Genomic DNA, 16,071 nt, shown 5'->3' on the forward strand with positions numbered 1-16,071 from the left:
CTTAGGGTTGAGATCCTTACTCCTCAGGAACGGAATCAATGACCTGGCCATCTTCTGGGCTGCCGTCTTCTTGTCGTCAATATGCTGCGTAAAGAGTAATTTTTTGTCAAGGCAGACACCGAGATACTTCACTCCCGGCGACCATGGGATAAATTGGTCAGCTATTTGGAGTCTATCGTTCAGAACTGGTTTCCTCCGTGTGAACAGAACGGCTGCCGTCTTCGTCGGGTTGATCGTTATCTTATTTTGCAGCGCCCAGCGTTCCATTACAGCAAGTTGCCGTTGCATCCTAGCGATTAGCTGGTCCAAGTGTCGTCCAGTTGTCAGAAAAGCCGTATCGTCCGCATAAAAACTCGCCGTAACAAGGGGGACTGTTGGGATGTCATTTATATATAAGTTGAAAAGCAGAGGCGAAATGACAGAGCCCTGCGGAATTCCTGCGGAGATCAGTTTCATTTCGGAGTTTTTGTCGTCGACTCGGACATACAGTTTCCTGTCCTGCAGAAAGCTGTCTATGAGTCTAATGTAACAATCCGCAATAGGGGTAGTACGATGCAGTTTGACGATAAGGTTGGGCCGCCACACCTTATCGTAAGCTTTTTCGATGTCAAGGAAGACACCAATCGTGAAGTGCTGCTTGTTGTATCCTTCTTGTATCCGTTCGGTGATCCGTAAAAGTTGAAGTTCGGCAGATAACTTGTCCTTGAAACCGAATTGTTCGGGTCGTATAACATCATGCGCTGTAAGCGTGTCATGGAGCCTCTTCAACAGCACTCTCTCGAGCACCTTGCCAAGGGTCGGCAAGAGGCTAATTGGCCGGTAACTGTTGGGTTCTGCTGGGTCTTTACCTGGCTTGGGTACTGGTACTACTCGAGCCGTCTTCCATGCCGTAGGAAAATATCCCTGCAGAAGACAGCTGTTGAGAATTCGGGTAAGGAGCACAGTTTGCTTCCTGGGCAACTGTTTCAAATCGGTGTTGCTTATGGAGTCGTTGCCCGGCGCATTATTCCGAGTCTTCCGGATAATTTTACGGATCTCTGCTGGTGTGGTGAGTTGTGGGCGGCTTTGCACAGGCGCAGCACGAAAAGCAGTCCATTCTGCTGTAACGACGGCTTCCTGTTCTTGCAGGCGGACATCGTTCACGGGGGTCGCTGGTGTAGACATCTGTTCTTGGTAAGTCGTAGCATACAGCTCCGCCTGGGCGAGTTCGTCATAGAGGAGGCCATCTGGTCCTCTGATGGCTCGTTTAGGTGGCCGCTGGTGTCGTATGTTCTTGACTACCTGCGATTCGTTCTTGTTTCGAAGTAAGAACTCATCCATCTTATCTTCCCAGACCTGCTGTCGCCACTCGGCCACTCTCCTGTGCAGTTCTCGTGTTAAGACGTGTGTTTCTCGTCGATCGATCGGGTTTCTATAGCGGAGCCAACGTCGCCTACTCCTGTTTCTCTGTGTCTTCAGTTCTTGGAGTAGAGGCGGGAACTCATCGAAAGCTACTACAGGGTAGACCGTGTGAGTAGTTGCCCTCCGTTTGGCTGCCTTTATCTTCTGCGTCAAAGTTTGTACCGCGATGTCGATGGCTTCCGGTGTTGAAACGTCCTGCGTCGGGCAGATATTGTTGTCAAGATATGTCCGAAATTGACCCCAGTTCAGAGTTTGTGAGGTTGGGGGCGGAAGGGTGGCCGTTGCGTGTTCCACTATGCTGATAACAGGTCGGTGGTCAGACGAAAGATCGTCGACGGTGCGGAGCTGGAGGTTCGTCTCAATATTTTTGATGATAGCAATATCTAGGACGTCTGCTTCTTGCCGATCGACGTAAGGAATCCGTGTCAGCTCTCGTGGGCCATGGACTGTGATGCCCAGTTCGTCTTCCATGGCAATCAAAGTTCGTCCACGAGGGTTCGTACGCCGGGAATTCCACGCGACGTGCTTGCTGTTGAGGTCACCTCCGTGGAATATTTTGTCAAAATTGGTGAAGATACTCCTTAGGTCGTCGGGCACCAGGCTTTTACCGGGGCTGTTGTACGCCGCAATGAAAGTGATGTTGCCTGTCGCCGATCGAACCGTTACTGCTGTTGCCTCCAGATGTTGGAGGTGTGGTAGTGTTTCATGATGGTGCCGCAGTTCCCTTTTCAGGAGAACTGCGGTCCCTCCACCTCGTTGGCCTTGTCTGTCCGTTCTATAGACGTACATGTTACGAAATCTGAGCTCAGTTGTTGGGCGACGGTGGGTCTCCGATACAAGTGCGATGTCGATTTTGTGACGTTGTAAAAATTCAGTGAATTCTGTTTTCTTGTGTTTCATTCCGTTGGCGTTCCATATACAGATTTTCAGATTTCTCGTGGTCCCAGGGCGATCCATCTTAAGGTATTCCAAAGGCCGTCAATACACTTTCGATTAAAGAAAGTATCCCCACTAGTTGTTGCTGCACGGCGGTGAGAAGTTTCGCGACATCAGAGAGCGCTGGAGCTATAGATTCCATCAAATGAGCTGGTGAGACGTAGGTGTCCGGTTCCGGTCGGCGTGGTGATGCTGCGTGGGCGTATGAGTAATGCTGGCGGCGCTGTCGAGGTGGAAGTGCGTCAGGAGGAGGCTGTGTTACTGGCTGCCGTGTCGCTTCCGGCTGTTCTTGTGGCGGTTGCTGACGATAGGGCGGAGGGTGTGGCGTCAGGTTGGAGTTCCGTATTACACGAGTCCTCCGTTGAGAGGGCTGCGGGGAAGACCGTTGTCTGTATTTCCTGAGAAGTTCCTGGTACTTCTGGCAGCCACGCCATGTGGCAGGATGGTCCTTTTCACAGTTAGCACATTTCGGCGGAGCCCCTCGGGGATGAGTACAGGCTGAAGATCGGTGTTGCCCTCCACAGCTAACGCAGCAAGCAGGCAAGCTGCAATAATTAGCCGTATGTTCGAATCGCTGGCAGTGGCGACATTGAACAGGTCCTTCCTGTCTGTTGTAAGTTTCAATAACGACTTTAGTATTTAGAAGGTATTTGATGTCGTAAATCTTGTAGTTTTCCTTTTGGACTGGCAACGTGACACAGTAAGCATCTTGAGGTCGTAATTCTTTCGTGTTGTCGTCTCGATTTTTAAACTGGTGGACGTTGATGACAGGAAAACCCTTCTCTATCAGTGCGTCTTTCAGTTCTTCCTCCGTAACTTCGGCAGGTAGACGTTTGACAACCACTTTGAGGTCCTTGTCCTCTGCGGCCTGATGTGTAAAAAAGTGGATGTCATTCGACACAAAGAAATTTATGGCCTGCCGTTGTTCTTCATAGGAGTCAAAATGATATTTGATCCTGTCTCGTTGGTAGATGGCCTTAAGACTGCCGTCAATATTCGCTTTCAGCGCCTTGTTGAGTTCCATGTAGTTCTTGGTATGGTAAATAGTAACTGGCGGGACTTTGCGTAGTAAGTGACGGCCAGAGCCATCTGTCCCCTCTTTATCTGCTTCGAGATTGACGTCACTCGTCTGGTCCGTACGTTCTGGTGCAGCCGTAGTATCTTCCTTCGCAATAGCCGCATAACGGTTGGAAGTTTTCAGTTCTTCTGGACGTTGTCGCTTCCGAGAGTTGTTCTGCTTAGGAGAAGCGTTGAGTCGTTTTCTTTGGCGAACTAGTGTAAAATCGCCCTCTCCGTCGGTGGGCTGCACGGTCCAAACTTCTTCAGAGGAGACTCCCTCCATTTGGTCGTCGTCTTCCGGTGGAGAAAATTGTTCCACGCCGCCTACTTGTTCTTCAGGCTGTGAAGTAGGAACTGTACTAGTCCGGTTGTCGTATACTTCCTGACTTTGCAGAATCATGTGCTGTATTTCACGTATTAGTTCCCGTTGTTGCCGATCGTTCTGTGTTAGCTGATTTCTCTCGTCACAGGGGTTTGACGTACGGTGTCCTCCGCTCTGCATTCGCCTATCGCTCGTCGTGGTCCTGTCCTCATTATGTTGCCTGTGAGAATCCGTTGTCATTGCAGGGGTCGTCGCCGTGGTATCCGTCCTGTGGGGAGCGGCCGCCGGGACGGCCGGCGGGGCAGGCCCCACCTACCGGCCAGCGGCCGGCCCCGGCGCGGCCGAGCCGGCTGGCTCGGACGCGCGCGTTCCGTTGTCCGCACTCTTCGGCATCGCGCGCTCAACTGGGACGTTGGCGTCATTTGGACCGCAGCTGCAACACGGCTAACGGAAACCCGAGGCCGCTGTTGGATCACCTGCTGCACTAGCTGCGCGTTGCCCTCTGTGGTTGCCGTACGCGGTCGCCCTACCTTTCCAGCACGTTCATCCGTCACGTTCCCAGTCCGTTGAAATTTTTCAAACAGATCCTTTATTGTATCGCTTTTCGGTCCTTTGGTTACATTAAACCTCCGTTGAAAACTTCGTCTTGTTGCAACAACACTGTGTTCTAGGCAGTGGAATTCCAACACCAGAAAAATCCTCTGTTCTAAGGAATAAACCATGTTGTCTACAGCACACTTGCACGTTGTGAACAGCACACGCTTACAGCAGAAAGACGACGTACAGAATGGCGCACCCACAGACTGCGTTGTCTTCTATATCTTTCACATCACTTGCAGCGCCATCTGTTGTTGAAAATTGTAACTACTGTAATTTCGAAAGTTTGTCCGCCTGAAAATGTACTGTTGTCCCAAGCATATTGCAACAAACGGTGTATTTCTATCGCTGCTCGTTTAGTTTTTATTGCCGTTTCAAATATACCGGTCATTTTTGAAACACCCTGTATAAAAGACTGTCAGTACTCAGCAGCGTATGTCGTCTTCCTCTTGGCTTTCTGTATTGGCTGTGTTTGTCTTTGTACTTAGTCCTCTGATCGTAGCGCTGTTGTGAGACGTAGCAATGACAGTAGTCTCTGACATCACAGGATCCACACGTATTGCTTGGAGGTGGTGCTGGCATCTAAACGAGTTAGCCATTCCATGGTTTGTGAACGATACAAATAGCGAAATGGAGTCCAATCACTGCACGTGGGAAATGCTAGGCGTATGGTATTCTGAACAGCTTGGCAATGCAATTAAACGACAAGCACATCTCATATACGGCGGGCGAAATCCTCAATGTCGCGCTCCACCTTTTTTTTATAAAAAAAAAACTCAACAAGTTGTTCCAGCGATTTCCAATAGACGTGATGAATCTCAGCAAAGAAAAAGAACCGCAGAACATCTGGAAAATCGTAGGTGATCTGGCCAGAAGGCATCTCGACATATAGCGTGAGAAAGGTCTCATCCCACAATTCCACCATGCCTAATTACAGCTATGCCAACGGATTCCATGACACAGCGCTGAAGAATCACGAGTTCGTGGCTTGCTTGTTACTTATCTTTGTGACGTGAGCCACAAAGAATGGGATGAAAATTACCATTCGTGGACAGGAGCACATCTTAAAGCTATCATGAACGCACATCACCAAGTTCGCTTTAGTATCAATGTACGGGCAACAGTTGCGGGTTATCACCAAATTCTGGGCAGAGAACAACTCGCGCTATTGGGGAACGTTACCCTTTCAGAAAGACAAAGGATTTCTTCATGCACGGTTGGTTACCATCACGTTAATTATGTGTCACACAACAGAATCTACCACAAACTTTTAATAGGCAATGGATCGTCACAGTGGGTCCAGTAGTATAGCGAATGACATTTAAAAACATTGTTGTGTTCCACACTCATCGACAATATGCACGCGATACAGGGCCGTCCGTCCCATGCATGTGACAAAATCCGAGGATAGCCAGGTATGTTCTCTTGAGTTTCATTCTCCTAAAAGGCTTCAAATGCGACACCCAGCAGATATACACCGAAGCAATACGCGAAAAACGCCAACTAGCGGAAGCAGAAGGAGCAACAACGACTACAACTGGTCGCTGGTGCTACCTAGCGGCAGCGGAAGGAACTACAAAGAGTATAATCGGGATGCTAGCGCATGAACGCGACGAAATCGGGAGCCCGAGTTATCTCGAGATAATATGCGGGTACTTCACATGATGGGGGCGCAAGGTTACAGTCAGTTTTTCGGCAAAACAGGCTATCCCATCTTGGGATAGACAGTTAAGAGGGTAATAGCATTAAGCCGATGGCCTCGTTAACACTATCCTTCAAAGCAACCCGTCAAACCAGAGACAGTTCACAGGAGTGCAGCTAATAAAGATAGTATGAACGTCAAACCAGAGACAGTTCACAGGATTGCAGCTAATAAAGATAGTACGAAATAAAATTATAACTCTAACTTGTCAATAACAGGGCAAAATTTGTTCCATTATTTTGTGTTACAGAGACGCTGAGGAAATATCCACCAGTTGCGGCACTTAACAGGGAGAGTAATGTTGAGTACAAGATTCCCGACAGTGATGTCGTCCTGGACAAATTGACTCCAATACTGATCCCCGTGTACGGCCTGCAACATGACCCAGAGTACTTTCCGGACCCTGAACGTTTCGACCCCGAGAGGTTCTCTGAGGAGCAAAAGGCGCAGAGGCACCCCTACGTCTACCTGCCATTCGGAGAGGGGCCTCGGATCTGCATAGGTGAGTCAAGGAACTGGCAGCAACGTCGCTGTTAGAATTTGTATCCTTACTCTAAATCTACAACAAATCTACTTCGATGTTCTAAACCAACAGAAAAAGTGTAAAATGTACCCTATCCATACAACAGGCTGTGGTATTTCCGTCTATCTCACTCTATTCATTATTTTTGTCTATAGTTCACAGTAAATTATAGGAGTACACTTTCTCCTTTTCTCTTCTTCTTTCAAATTCAGAATCAATCTCGAGCAGGATCTATTGCTCAGGAATCCGTCTCAATACACAACAAATTGTCCATCAACGATTGAGTGTTATTAGAATTTAAAATATGTTTTATAGGCACAAGAAAATGTTCATCTCTTGATATTAACGTCTTGTTTGTTAATTTTATTGTGCAATGGATGTAACAGAGTTACTGTACGTCCCTTTGAAATCTTTTCAAATTTCCGTCGTTCTTGAGAACTAATTGTAAATATTTCATTAATTGTGTCTGCGAACATTTCCAAACTTTGTCTGTACAGAATATTTTCCAATACTTCGCTATTTTTTAAGTTTTTAACCACTTATTGTACATTATTTCTTCAATTAATCATTTTCTAGGCCCTGACAGGTTTCCGTATCTTTTAATTTATAATATGATTTTGAGTGATGAAGGAGTGCAAGAATTAGTTTGTTATTCCACAATTTTGGTGTTATTTCAATAAACTGGTGATGGCATGCCTATTTGGTAAACTCATTCTCACCCTCACCTCTATACTTAATAACATCACGAGACAATGGAACACCACTATGAATTCAGAGGGCAGATTTTCGTGCTGTGGTGTGTATAGAGGCTTAGAGGAGTCTGAAAAGTCGATGATGAGTTCAGACAACGAGCGAAATGGTTTTGCACCACGAAACAATGTCACGTTTCTATGCTGTGGTGTGTATAATGTGGTAGAGGAACACCACTAAATATTGGAACACTTCTGTTAATTGAGAGGGCAGGTTTCTGTGCTGTGAGTCCTTAGAGGAGTCTGCGAACTCAGTAATCAGTTCAGAGATTGTGAGAATGATTTTGCACTGTTGAACATTGTTCTAATTTGTTTTATTTTAGGGGTCAGCTTAACGACCACTGGATTTTCATGGATATTTTATCTAACATTTACAAATCTGAGAAACTACGCTATAAGTGTGCTAGAAAACGTTTGACAGAAAAAGTCGGTTTTTGATCGTGTCACTTAGTTTATTACGGCATTTGGAAAAACTGTGATTTGCCAAAATGGTGCAAAAAAGCCTGAAAAACTGGTAAAATTGCGAATTTTGAAAATGCGCGATTTTTTAAAAGAGTGGAAAAAGTGCGGAAAAAACGTAAGAAAGTGCTAGTTCTGAAAAGGTGCGCTACAGTCCCCAAGCTGTGGCAGCCAACTGGAAGTTTTCAGGCGCGCTTGTTTTATGTGAAGGCCTCTTCCGTAGACTCTTATCTTGACCACGTATCAAAAAATCCCATACTCCCGTAGATAATTTAATTAGGATTTGTTCTGATGTACGTCTGTTCTTTGCATATCTATCTTCAGATAGACCAGCGGATGTCAGCTGATGATATACTTTTTGTGAATGATGAAAATTAGGGATGTGTAGTTCATGAACGAACTAGTTCAGCTGAACTATTTCAGGAAATGAACTTTTAGTGAACTGTAGTTCTCTTGTCCTCCGCTCGTGGTCTCGCGGTAGCGTTCTCGCTTCCCTAGCACGGGGTCCCGGATTCGATTTTCGCCTTCCTCGTGTTGACAAGGTTCATCATCATCATTCATCCCCATTACGGTCGGAGGAAGGCAACGGCAAACCACCTCCATAAGGGATTGCCTAATACTTCGGTGAAGGTCTCCCGCATCGTTCCCATACGCTCTGTCAAGAAGCATGGGACTTCATTTCCATATTTCCATAGTTCTTTTACTCCACGTTTCCCGTATGTACTAGAAGATGGAATGCGCACAAACAAATTTTTCGTCCCTTGATACTGAATACACACCACTCCCAGGCCCTAAGTGTCCTTAGTTCTGAACTCCTTATGATAAACTGTGCGAACTGCGTAGATCAGCAGACCGAAACTGTTCCACTAGTTCAGGTGTTCAGTCTCCAGTATCTGCTTCTAAATATTTCTTTTCCATTTTAAGAAATAATTTCGGAAAACTATTAAATAAGAACGAGTATTTCCTTTTTCCAGACCTTATCAGAAAAGAAAAAGGCAGAAAAACACTCTTGGTGATAATGAGAATAATTTAATCTCGAGCGCTCAGCGCTTCTCACTATCCACATTTCCCAAGTAAAGGCCTGGGCTAAAACTGAAAACGCTCAGCTCCATTCTGACAATAAATAAATAAATAAAGAGTACGGAAAAAAGTGGAAATGTGCTCTCTGGTTTGTTCCTCAAGATCGTTCAGTTATTGTAGACAGTAAAATTATAAAATTTTGCTTCCTAATTTATTAGCACAATGAATGAGGGTATTCATAACGCCACGTTTCTGTGATGGTGGTGTCTGAGAGCGTACAGATATCGATCCGTGCATGTCGGTTTCCATAGACATTGTGACTGAGGCGCTCATTGTTTTTCCAGTTAGCGAGGAGGTCAATCAAGGGCAATACACCATCTGTCTCAGTGGTCTTCAAACTTTTTTGCTTGAGAGCCAAAATTGACAATGTAGCGACGGGACACCTCGACCGCATAGGAAGAGGAGGGGGCGGGGGGGGGGGCAGGTATTGAAGTGGCCGCTAGAAAAGAAATTAAATTTGCACCAAACCACGCATACTGATAGAAGCTTACCACTTACACATTTTGAATCTAAAAATAATAATGTATCACACCAAATGTTTCTCAATGAAAAAGAAAATGATGTATTGGAACTACATGCATTTTTATGAAAGCTTAAATGCTGACCAATTTTCCATAGCTGAGCGGGTACCGTGGTCAATGCTATTGCAATACCATGCTTGTTTATCTGATTTTCGGGCACATTTTCCAGGCATCTTCACCTCCTAGTATCTGAAACAGTACCAAGGGCTGCAGGGGACCATTTTCGACAGGGCTTTTATATTAGACAAATTATAACAAACAGAGACGATGTTAGATAATATAACTTAATTAATTGAAAATTTTCACAAAGGGATAGAAATGCGGATGACGGCTTCGTAGATAAAACCGTTTAGAAGTCAGTTTTATCTGTTGTATTATTCTTGAGAGTAACTAAAACCTAGTGGGATTAACACCTTGGTCAGTTTTCCCAACAAGTCGTGTAGCCCTTTTCCCGATTGGACGCCATGTCGGCATTAGTGATCCACGGAAGATACTATCAAACTGAAGTAAACAGCAAGGTACTACATTTGTAGCAGAGAAGACGTTGTTTAAACATTTATACTGTCAAAAATTATATCTCTCCATACAAGTGAGGTAAGAGAATAATATTGTAAGTACTTTACTTTGTATGTACTTCAGGCGTCTAGAATAGGCACAAAACGTCCGATTGGCGGAAATGCACTAGGAAGGAGAAAAATACTGAAGTTTCGACGCAGTTTGATAGAAGGGACGTTGCGATTGGTAGAGGATGTTTCTACACAATAAGAGGAACGCTCCTATTGGTCGAAAAAAGCCGTGACACAAAAGAGGAACCCAAGTGGAGGGAGGCAGTTCTGTTATGAGTAGGACAAGAGAGAAGTTTTAGTGGAGACTCTTCTCTGAACTGGCGTCAAGTGCAGAACGGAGCGCTAAAGGCTCCGTACGACGCAGAGAAGAAATTGGTGTGGACACTGCGTTCACAGCGGCTGCCCTCCAGCTAGAAATTAGCTGTAGCAACGTTTAGCTCCAACTGTGGAGAAACGAACCAGCCAAATTAATTAATAGTTCTTGCGAGAACTGAGAGGGCACTATAATATGCACGCTGCTCCGATCATGCGCGTGTATATCGCCACATAATAAGACTACGGCTGAGTATATATTTTCTCGTATGACGAGAAACATAGGGAAAGTTTCTGCTGGAAAGTTCAGCAAAGGCCGGATTAGATTTGTAGGAATTTCAGTAGAAGAGAGCGACCTTGCAGACAGCAGCACGTCGCACCTGAAGGTAAATACCAAGTGCAGATGCGTAAACTTCGTTGGTTCACGCGCTTGCGTCCACTGTAAACTCGAGCAGTCTTGGGTAATCTTGCGCTCAAATTTGTCACTTGACTAACCATCCACCGTTGACTTGATTGTCATCCTAAATAGTACCTAACTTTGAACCGGAATCAGACGATTCTCGTAGTACTAACCAACCTCATAACATATGTGTAGGAGCAAGTTTGTAAAGAAACATCCAATTAAACTTTCATATTATTGTGTTTAGGATTAAAGTAAAGAAACTTCCAATTAAATTTTCGTAATATTGTGCTTAAGATTAATGTTCTTTCAGAGAGTTAATATTTAACACTGTTGTGTATAAAGTTATTTCACTTTTTGATGTTGGCAAGATGCGTTATCCATTGCGCTGTTTTTATATTGGCGAGCTGAAAACATCTACATCTATATCCATACTCCGCAAGCCACCTGACGGTGTGTGAAAAGCTGTAATTGGTGAAAAATATTGCGACATTAAACTTGTTATTTCACCTCATACAGTTGTTCTCGATTCAAGAATAAAGAGAAAACGAACCACACCCTTACAATATAAATGACTTATACTATACTAGACGACTCAAAAATAAAAAGAAGTTTTTAGTAAAAAGTAACAGAGCGAAACTCCTCTGTCCGTCTCACTGACGACAATGGTGATGAACACTGAGGACTCAAAACATTGTGACCACCTGCTTAGTAGCTTGTTTGTTCGTCTTTGGAACGAAATACATCACTGATTCTTCGTATCAGGCATCCGACAGTTTATTGGTAGCTTTTGTGCAGGTGTGTGGCATTAGATGTCGTTGGGTCAACATGTCAGCACGTAGGTTTGGTCAGCTGCGGAGCTCCATGTTCAACAGTGTACGATGAAAGTGTTCTCCGAAACACTTGTGCGTGCACCAGCATTGTACTCTTTCGACAGAGGTGCCACAGATCATCTATCCTATTTTACAGAACAGACAAGACTCCGGACACATTCTGTGATGAGCCGTGGGCGTCCAACCATTTAGCACCTAGTGGTAGTATCACTGTCCTTGTACCTCTTTCCGTAGATGCTCACGACAGTTGCACGTGAACATTCGATCAGCTTCTCCGTTGTCGAGGTGCTCTTTCACAGCCTCTGTGTAATAATAATCTGCCCTTGACAAAGTCGTCTATCTCAATAGATTTCAGCATTTTCAGTCCATATCTCAGCTAGCGTGATCCCCCTCCGTGTCTGCTCCGCTTACATACTTTAGTTACCGTGTCTAGCCGGCCGGGATGGGCGAGAGGTTCTAGGCGCTACAGTGTGGAACCGCGCGACCGCTACGGTCACAGGTTCGAATCTTGCTTCGGGCATGGATGTGTGTGATGTCCTTAGGTTAGTTAGGTTTAAGTAGTTCTAAGTTCTAGTGGACTGATGACCTCAGAAGTTAAGTCCCATAGTGCTCAGAGCCATTTGAACCATTTTTTTTTTTTACTGCGTCTATTGCCCATAACGCCACCAGGTGGCCTCCAACGTCGCCGTAGGCAGAGGTCATGATGTTTTTGCTTATCACTGTAGATTATCACTAGTCTGACCACTTCCCGGCAAGCAACATCACCGTACAGAGCAAAAGATATGTAATGGCCACTTTTCCCGTCTTTGCCGCTTTAAAACATCTTCCTCAATCGACCTTGCAATTAATTGGTAATGTACATGTGAAGGGCTTATTTCAATAGTGGCACAAGTCCATTTTTGTTCATTGTGAGATACAGAGTCCTGAAGTTAAATGAGCGCTGAAAAATCTGCAGTTGAGATAGTATATATACTTGAATATTTCTGGTATCTCAACTGCAGATTTTTCAGCGCTCATTTAACTTGAGGATTCTGTATCTCAGAATGAACAAAAATGGACTTGTATCACTATTGAAATAAGCCCTTCATATATTGCTCTGTTATATTAATTAATAACAGTAATTGAATTATGAGACACGATCAGAAATGTTTACTAAATGTTTCGTATGTCATTTCCTTACTCACTGCATTGTATTACGAGAGTTTTTATTTGATTTCATATTATTTGCTACAAACATGTGCCACATTTTAGGATGACCGTTTCTACAACGCGCATTCACTGATTCATGTTACTACAGTCTGACAGTTATACCACAGCAGCTGAAAGGTGCTAGTTGGACACGCTTGTGAATTGTCACCATTGGAAGAAAAACAATAAAATATTCCCCCTCTTACTTCTATTAACGCTGCAGTGGCCGCGCAACATACCACTCTGCCCCTGACGTAAGTGGCAGCTTTACGTAGATCACGGCCGAAGTCTCGAATGTCAGTTAAAATTAAGCATTTCTTAAAACAGTACTGCCTCTGTAAGTATTTTTGTTTGTGCTCAGCAAGAAAAATACACTCTTAAGAAGCTCTTAACGTTAACCGATGTTTTTGGAATCTGCTATTAGTTGCTAGAAGCGTGTTATTATACGAGGGCCACTCCAAAAGAAATGCACACAATTTTTTTTAATCCATCATTTATTCTTAATTTTTTTAAGTTTTACAGTGTGTAGATACATCCTTTAGGAGCAATATTTTCATTTCTCCGCATAATGTCCATCCCTCTCAACTGCCTTACCCCATCTTGGAACCAGCGCCTGCATACCTGCACGGTAAAATTCTGGACCAACCTGCTGGAGCCACTGTTGATCACCGTGCAGAAGGGAGTCATCATCATCAAACCTTGTTTCACGAAGAGTGTCTTTCAGTTTCCCAGTGAGATCACAGTCACATAGAGCCAGGTGAGGACTGTAAGGCGGGTGTTTCAGTGTTGTCCATCCGAGTTTTGTGATCGCTTCCATGGTTTTTAGACTGACATGTCGCCGTGCATTGTCGTGCAACAGCAAAACATCCTGCTTTTGCCGATGTGGTCGAACACGACTCAGTCGATCTTGAAGTTTCTTCAGTGTCGTCACATATGCATCAGAATTTATGGTGGTTCCACTTGGCATGATGTCCACAAGCAAGAGTGCTTCGAAAAACACCGTAGCCATAACTTTTCCAGCAGAAGGTGTGGTCTTGCATTTTTTTTCTTGGGTGAATTTGCATGATGCCACTCCATTGATTGCCTCTTCGTCTCTGGTGAAAAATGATGGAGCCATGTTTCATCACCTGTCACAATTCTTCCAAGAAATTCATCTCAACCATTCTCGTACTGTTCCAAAAGTTCGCTGCGTACCGTTTTTCTTGTTTCTTTGTGAGCCACTGTCAACCACCTGGGAACCCACCTGGCACAAACCTTTTTTAACGCCAACGCTATCAGTATTCTGCAAACACTTCCTTCCCCTATCCCAACGTAGCGTGACAATTCGTTCACTGTGATGCTTCTGCCAGCAGTCACCAATTCGTTAACTCTCTGCACATTGTCTGGAGTGTGTGCAGTACGAGGCCTGCCCGCTGCGAGTACAATCCTCAATATTGCCGTGCCCGCTTTCATCACGTAACCTGCTTGCCCACCGACTAACTGTACTGCGATCGACAGCAGCATCTCCATACACCTTTTTCAACCTCTTGTGGATGTTTCCCACTGTCTCGTTTTCACAGCACAGGAGCTCTATGACAGCAAGTTCCCTCTGGCGAACGTCAAGTGTAGCAGCCATCTTGAAGACATGTTGTGATGGCGCCACTCACGGGAACAGGTTGAACTAAGTTTGAAAACAAGCGGGAAGGACGTATCCACACACTGTAAAACTTTCACAGATGCACAATGAAAACTGTATTTTTACAAAAATAGTGTACATTTTTTTTGGAGTGACCCTCGTAAAATACGGCTCAGTCAGAACCACTTCTCACATCAATACTTCATTCGGGCTGTGTGCGGCCTGACGAATACTGCTCTATCTCTGCTTCCGTTGTAAACCTAACGAGGTCGTGAATGCAGTATAACTGTTCTAAGAATTCTCCCAATTTCTCACCTCCGTGGGGCCAAATAATAAAAGTGTTGTCAACACAACAACGAAAGGATCTTTTCTTAGCGGTAGCCGTGTCCGAAGCCATGTCTTCAAATTTCTCCATAAAAAGGTGGCTATGGATGGAGCTAACGGGCTTCCCATCGCACGCCCTCCTACTGATCGAAGTACTGGTCATCATATAGAAAATATGACGATATCGAAATGTGCTTAAACAATCCCACAATTGTACTATAAACTGATATTATATTGACAACCGACCATATCTACTTGGATGTTTCACTTTTTTTTGCTAGGCAGTATACGTACTTGGCATGGATGTAGAGAAAATTTACATTCATAGGAATATGCATATTTTGAAATAAATGCTTACTTTATTAACCTAGTTAGCTTTGCTGCAAAAAATCGTATGAAGCTAAAACTCCTATGAACATGTATTTGCAAATGTTCAAATTTATACAACGTCGCTAGTCGACAGTTTATGATTGACAACTTCGTCCATTATTGTTACAGAATGTGAGAAGCTACTGTTAGAAAATGACAGATTTCTCTTGTTTCAGGAATGAGATTTGGGCTACTGCAGACGAAAGTGGGGCTCATACATATACTCTCAAAATACAGCATCGAACCGTGCGAGAAGACCGTCCGCCATCTGTCATTCGAGCCGAGGGCGTTTGTCCTCACACCAACAGGCGGCATCCAGTTGAGGCTGAGCAAGAGAAACAAAGCGTAGCGATTATAACCACCATTATGTGGCTTATATAAATTGTCTCATCGTTTTCAATACTGAACATAGTATAATATAGATATTTACGTTATTCAGTGTTTCTTGTAACATCTTTTACAATAAATAAGATTCTCTGTTTTCTGAGAAGAAATGTGATGCCTTACATAACACTCAGATCAGAACAATCTCAGAACTCAAATTTGCATCGTTTATATGTATGAGTTCGAACGATCACGTAAGACATTCGTTTGCGATGTACGTTTTAATACGTATTGTTGATAGAGTATGAAAGCTTTCCTTGGTTCAACTTCGGTGTCAAAGAGTAGCTTCCCTAATAGCTGACGGGAAAGCCAGTTCAAATGTCGGACAAAGGCAAGGGCAACTATGTCCAATGTAACCACTCCTGGCAAAGCACTGGGGAGTTCAGACCAATTTTCAGATGAGGGCGCCTTTACTTTTTTGTAATAGCTTTCAGAGTGCACAATTACTTCTGCAGTTAATTGTAATAAACATCGTCGTTTGTTCAGTTTAAAATATTAAGTGCTGCTGACTGACTTTTTGTTTGAACGTACTATTTCTCCGTCTCTTAAGTGCAGCCATAATCTTTTGATTGCGTGAAGTAAGTCGCCAGAGGCAACGGAAATTTGCACTCGATAAATCTATGATACAAGTTAAGCTAGAACCAAGAAACAAAACATCTGGCATATGACAGGTATCATCAACAACTTTCAGTTAGGTTATTGACCTTAACATTATGTTGATATGAAAACGG

General features: G+C 44.2%; 1 protein-coding gene across 1 annotated transcript in view; it reads left to right on the forward strand.

Annotated features, from left to right (window-relative positions):
• The window catches only part of LOC126484762 (cytochrome P450 6k1-like), a 90,848-nt gene extending 75,525 nt beyond the window's left edge, over window positions 1–15,323 (forward strand). The window contains exons 7-8 of the mRNA XM_050108358.1: window positions 6,268–6,519; window positions 15,133–15,323. Coding sequence (XP_049964315.1) covers window positions 6,268–6,519; window positions 15,133–15,305 — 425 coding nt within the window. The 3' untranslated portion in view covers window positions 15,306–15,323. The remainder of the gene's footprint in view (window positions 1–6,267; window positions 6,520–15,132) is intronic.
• Window positions 15,324–16,071: the final 748 nt, after the last annotated feature.

The sequence above is a fragment of the Schistocerca serialis genome, chromosome 6 (genome assembly GCF_023864345.2).
Source record: "Schistocerca serialis cubense isolate TAMUIC-IGC-003099 chromosome 6, iqSchSeri2.2, whole genome shotgun sequence".
Classification (NCBI taxonomy): domain Eukaryota; kingdom Metazoa; phylum Arthropoda; class Insecta; order Orthoptera; family Acrididae; genus Schistocerca; species Schistocerca serialis.